The sequence below is a fragment of the Coenobita brevimanus genome, chromosome 84 (genome assembly GCF_032717465.1).
Source record: "Coenobita brevimanus isolate Jiangsu-jjx chromosome 84, ASM3271746v2, whole genome shotgun sequence".
Taxonomy (NCBI): domain Eukaryota; kingdom Metazoa; phylum Arthropoda; class Malacostraca; order Decapoda; family Coenobitidae; genus Coenobita; species Coenobita brevimanus.
This window is the reverse complement of record NC_137037.1, coordinates 49,970,233-49,976,232: the sequence shown is the minus strand read 5'-3', so window position 1 is coordinate 49,976,232 and position 6,000 is coordinate 49,970,233. Positions and strand designations below refer to the sequence as shown.

General features: G+C 39.0%; 1 protein-coding gene across 1 annotated transcript; it reads left to right on the top strand.

The window, feature by feature from the left end:
* The first annotated feature begins 1,010 nt into the window (after positions 1–1,010).
* LOC145410006 (death-associated protein 1) lies at positions 1,011–4,416 on the top strand. The gene is made up of 3 exons (XM_080280215.1): positions 1,011–1,133; positions 2,321–2,435; positions 3,823–4,416. Exons 1-3 carry the CDS (start codon positions 1,085–1,087, stop codon positions 3,983–3,985), a joined length of 327 nt encoding a protein of 108 aa, XP_080136341.1. The 5' UTR covers positions 1,011–1,084; the 3' UTR covers positions 3,986–4,416.
* The last annotated feature ends 1,584 nt before the right edge of the window (positions 4,417–6,000 follow it).

The window sequence follows — 6,000 nt, the reverse complement described above, 5'->3', positions numbered from 1 at the left end:
ACTACTGCTACTACTACTACTACTACCACCACCATTAATAATGATAAACACGACCACGACAAGGAGTGAAAGAGGGAGACGCCTTCACATGGTGGCACCAGTATGACAGGGTACCTCTGCTGCCTAATTACACGAACAATATGACAGGGTGGCTCCTCTGCCTAATTACACAAACGTCCCTCAGTTCCCTCCCTATCACTCCAGAATAAGGATGCTGGACTGCATGGTGATGACAACTTCCTCCTGCAGTTAACTGGGTTTACATTCAGAGGAATATAAATACAACAACTACTACTACTGTACTACTACTACTGCTACTACTGCTGCTGCTGCTGCTGCTGCTGCTGCTGCTGCTGCTGCTACTACTACTACTACAACTACTACTACTATTACTGCCGCTGTTGCTGCTGCTACTGCTGCCGCATTACTACGACAATTACTACTACTGCTGCTGCTGTTGCTACCTTTACTACTACTACTACTACTACCTGTATAACTACTACTGAAAACATTAAAATAAGCCAAAATATCATAACAGTAGCGGCTGCAAATCCAATACTTTTTTGTTACATCGTGATGTCTAAATCAACAAAGGTAAAAAGACAAATACTCGTAGATGTAGGCAACACAAGACAACATGAGTGTAATATGGAAAAATAAATAGCTGAGGAAGAGGTGCTAGCTCAGAAGTTCATTAGAGATATTTCATAAAGCTAATAATTTGTGTGACGTCTGAAGCTCCTCACCACGAAATAAAAAATCGCTGGTGTGTGCTAGGTAGTAGGTGTCAGTGAGGTTCACCCAGCAGACATGAAAGGTATATATAAAATACGTCATCAAGGAAGAGGTACTATGAAAATCCGGTCAATAAGAGATGGTTCACTGTTACTTGATGTCTGAAGCAAACTCACCAATTAAATATCGCGGGTGTGAGCTGGGTGGCAGGTGTTAACTTGAGGTCCGCCAACACCGCCCAGCAGGTGGCAGCAGCAGCAGAGCCAACTCTTGCTTGTGTCAGCTGAGGTGGTGGAGTAAGCACTGTGACGCAGCTAGCATTTGGTTGATTTTCACGTCTTTCCACAGCATGTCATCCACCGAGGACATCGAGGCGAAAACTGGGCACGCCCCTGCGAGTAAGTAGAGGGAAAAGAACATGAAATAGAGTTGTGATAAGGAGCAGTGAAGTGAAAACGTGGTCACTTGTCATCTCCCACATCCACCCATCCGCTCCATCATCACGCTGCACTACTTTTCATTACAACCATCTTTACTTGTTGTAATTATTTTCATGCTGAAAAAGGAATTATTCGTGAGTGGCAAACGTGATACATTTAGGGGAACGACCAAATAGGAAGTTTGGGGATCGCATACAGGAATGACGGGGTTACAGCTGGCAAAGCCAGAATTACATTCCAAAAACTGGTAGCAAGACATGAATGTACCCACGGTTTAATTGTTATGGACGTATGCCCCTAGTGACAGGAGCTTGAGGTTGTATGAGCCAATGGACATATACAGTATACTGTACTGTTAAAAATAAAGTTTGTAGCACGGTTAGCAACACTGTACCTTAGGCCTATTGAGTTTCAGCCTGGTTGATAAACGTGGTATCAAACATTATGACAAGCCCAGCCCAGACCAGCTGTAGCAACAGTTGATAACAATAAACTTGACTCAGACAATTGTTTGTCAGTGATGGCATGAGTGGAGGTTGTTAGAATAAGATTTCTCTTATTTTCATTGCTTCAGAAACTTTGGTTTATGATATTGTATGACAGGTGTAATAGCAAAAACATACCGTATAATACATTTGCAGTTATTTTACTAATTTCCTCCTCGACTTTGGCATTGTACTGAGAAATGTGTGAAGCAGTATCACACTGATCAGTGAATGCCAATGTTGCTTAAACTATTTAGTCTTACGATTTCCAAATGATTTCATTCAGCTTAGACTAGAGGAGTTGGTACAGCCTTACTAAACCTCTTCAGTATGAGACTTCATAATAAAATCATGTTGTAGCAAAAATGAACTACCAGTCCTGTACACAGCATAGTAACAAAGTCACCTGGATTCGGGGATTAAAACTGTTTGTGTAGCATAGGCCCTTCCTGGGCCAAGTTTGTTTTTCCATACAGAATTATAAGTGCCTCAGAACTCTCAGTATGGCAGCGTTAATGGTATACCTCTATATTAGGCTTTTTAGTCTACAGTAGTGAACTGTACTGAAATAGTAGTCACAGCAAATGTAATTTTGAGTGATGAAACTTGTTACTGTACTTCATTAACTGTCTTTTCTCTAACATGTTAAAATGATTTCAGTGAAAGTTGGGGGCGTTAGGGTTCCGAACCGCAGGAGGAGTACAGATGAGAAGGAAGGCGGGAGCTCACACCGGGACAGTGAGAGTGACAAGGATGAGGAGATTGTGGTGAAGAGGTATGTATACCATATATAGGTTACAAAAAGGAGTTTGTTTTAATTTTTCCATCGCTTCTCTCTGTTTAAGCTTGCTGCAGTACTGTACCTCTTTACACACCTGTTATGGGGCTATTCTTTATTTCTTGTAAGCATTTTCACATTTGTTGCATTTTTGGCAAAAAGGAAGACAATAATTGGGCTCAGTGTGTTGCCATTTTTTAAAAACATCAGTGTTGAAATAGTGTCATTGTGAAAAACATTAAAGTTGCTGTGAGCCCAATTTGCCAAAGGCTATTTCCAGGTAATTTTACAGATCAAGTGATCTGTTTATGTAATACGAAGTGGAAAGTTTTCTGTCTGAAGTGTTACTTGTTACCGTAACCTTTTATTTACATTTGCTGGTATTCGTAATGTAAGTTGGTATGTCTGTTAGCTCTCAGAAAGGTATAGTTTCTGTATCGAGTAATACTGTGGTACGGCTTACAGACTGTTATACAGTATATGTAGCAGTATTTATTAATTCTAGTTCATATACTGTGGTTTTACAAATGAATTAGTTATGAAGTACTCTTATCAGAAGTTTGATGATGTAGTTTATTGTATTTTGCTGCTTTTCGTGCATTCAGAGGTTGTTATTTGTAAGTACATTCATCATGTGTGTGTAGCTTAAAAATATGGTGTATTGTAGTAGCCATTTGTGGAGAATGAAGGCTGTCTTAGATTATGAAATCATGATTTTCCACTGAGCCAGCATGTGTTCCATCTAATGTCAGGGAAAAGTTAATACTGTAATATGTTCTTTAATTTGATTAGTTTTAGCCCTAGCGTCTCAATTGTCCTTTTCATTAAATGCATCAATTGTGATGTGTTTCCTCGTTTTAGGGCTCTTCTTCACCCTCTCCAAAGGTGGTGATCATAGGCTACAACTTTATGGTGATTTTTGAGCCCTGCTTCAGTGTACTATTTTCACTGCAATAGAGAATCTTTAGTAGCTGCTTTGTTGGGAGAATCCTTGTTACTGAATGTTTAGAATTGTAATTGAGCCAGCGAAAGGCCATACTGTAATATACACCATAGTGGTATTTTGTGTAAAGTGGAGGTTCAAGTGATTTGTGAATGTGTAGTATTCAATGGGCATGCTGTTGGTTTCCTCTTTTATTTTTATTAGTTTTTCCTGCTGTACCCCATTATTTGGTAAGGGGAAAAAAAAAAAGGTGTAGGATGACGATACAGTATAATATTTCCCTCCTGGTAACGGATAGTTTCAGTCATGTTCCTGCACAGTGCTTCCAGATTCCCAGGAATGGTGTCAGGATGATCATGATGGGGGTGGGATGGGATGGGATGGTATATTTGCCTGCTTGTAAGATTACAGGTATTACTGTTCGATCTTTTGCTCCTGCAGTGCTCCCAAACCCCCAATTGTGGTATCCGGGACAATCGCACGAGTGGACAAAGATTTCCCCACAGCAGCAGTGAAGCACACCCATGAAAAGCCTGTTCCCACCCACGACGTCCGACCAGCCGCCACAAGCAAGCCCATGGTTATCCAGCAGCCCAGGAAATAGACCAGACCAGCAACAGAGGCCAAATGCAGCATAGGGACATATTCTGAGTGGTATAAGAGGCTCTGCAGCACCTCCTCCTCTACTGATTTTATTCTGTACATTACACCTCAGAATCATATGATGGTGTATTATTGATGCAAACAGTATGGTTACTGACACATCTCAGTATCTTTTTATATATTATTAATGCAGACTAGATGATGATGATGCAGACTATATGAATATTAAATTGATACCAAGGTGTAATATGCAAAATAAGTCTCCGTGGAAATGGTGCCAGAAATTTCTTATGACACTACGAATATGACCTTTAATCTGGAATTTATCCGGATGGGCTGTTTAAACACCATTGCCACCTGCATCTTCATCTGAGTAACTTACCATTCCATCTCAGTCCAAGAAATGTGTATGAAAAGAATGTGATATGATTTTTATTTAACTCCCTAGGAATCTGGTGTGTATGGAAAGATTTATTTTTTTTTAACGCCAAGCATTGCATCCAAGGATGATATCGATAGCCTTTCCCTCGCCATCCTCATTTTTAAATGTACAGTATTCATACAGTATCAAAATGTATGAAATCATATTCATACAAGTTATTGAATGAATAGTAGCTAAGTTGTGATTTGTTCAGTACTATGGTAACCTCTCCTGCCTTTAGAATACTGAACTTTTGGGTCCTTTTCCCTTCACTCTTCCCTGTAACCAGTGCAGAACCATATCATTAATAGCTACACGTGAATTTGATCAAACAAATAATTGTGTTTCATTGGTCAGTGTTTATCACAAATCAAAGGCTAAAGTAGTACAGTACAGTTTGATAAATATGTTTGTATGAAGCTTTTTATGCATTAATTGGTATATGAATTGTGAAATACATGTACTACCAAATGAAGGAAGTAGAATTTAGTTTCGTCTTTTGATTCTGGGCAAGAAAATTGGTGTTCAGAAAAAAATATACACAAGCAAGGACATAAGTAGTTTGGACACATCAGAATACTAATTCGGGCAAATTATGCTTCAACAAAATTAAAATGGGTTTATGCTGGTCTTGCTTGGCTGTGAAATCAGTAGCAGTGCAATGACCTTAGAAACCCTTCAGTCTGGTGACGTAAAATTTTCATCTCGCTACATTCAGGTGATGTTATTCAGAGTAGGGAGAAATCAAGTTGTGAAGGGGTTAAAAAGAGATTGTCTCTAACTGTCACTAAATGGTTTCTCCCAACAGTAACAAAATCTCTTGGAGATAGTGTTCCGACACCATCATCACAGATGGTTTCTCCAAAGGTATAAAATTCAAGAGATAAAAGTAAACCAAATATATACATCATCAGATGTAACGGTTTAGCTACTGGTTGTATTCGTGCTGACTTAAAGGCTTTGTAACACCTCTTCCTTAGCTGTTTTGTTTGCTACACCTTACAACTGTTATTCATGACTTAACCCTTGAACATGGTAATACTTATTCATTATCCTTGCTATCTTCTGATGATTTTACTAGTGGGTCTCATCACATGAGTGGAATACGTTAATGGAGGACTGCACAACTTGTGGGGAATATAGGGTTAGGTTAACTGACCCCCATGGCAACATCGGGTTATCGTGCTCATATCACCAAATTTGGGTCTAAATTGCCCATTCTCGTATTATCGTTTTTTTGTGTAACGGATGTTCACATAACCGGACCCGCTTGTATTAAACTCCTGAAAAAATTTCTTTAACTGAACAGACAGATGAAAGTTGTATCAAACCCAACAAGTTTGAAAGTCTAGCCTAAGGTATATCTGATGATCTGGAGATGGTAAGAAAAAATATAAATATAAAATAAAAAATATAAATATAAAATGACATCACCAGAGTAGATTGGGTAAATAACGTATGGAAATTACTAATGCGATGTAAGTAGAAATTAACTGGTAAGAAATAGGTGTTGGAGAGCCTCTTCATGCAATGAGAATGCAGCCCTATAGCCTTTTCTCAAGGAAATGCTGTTGACCCATTAGAATACTACTCAT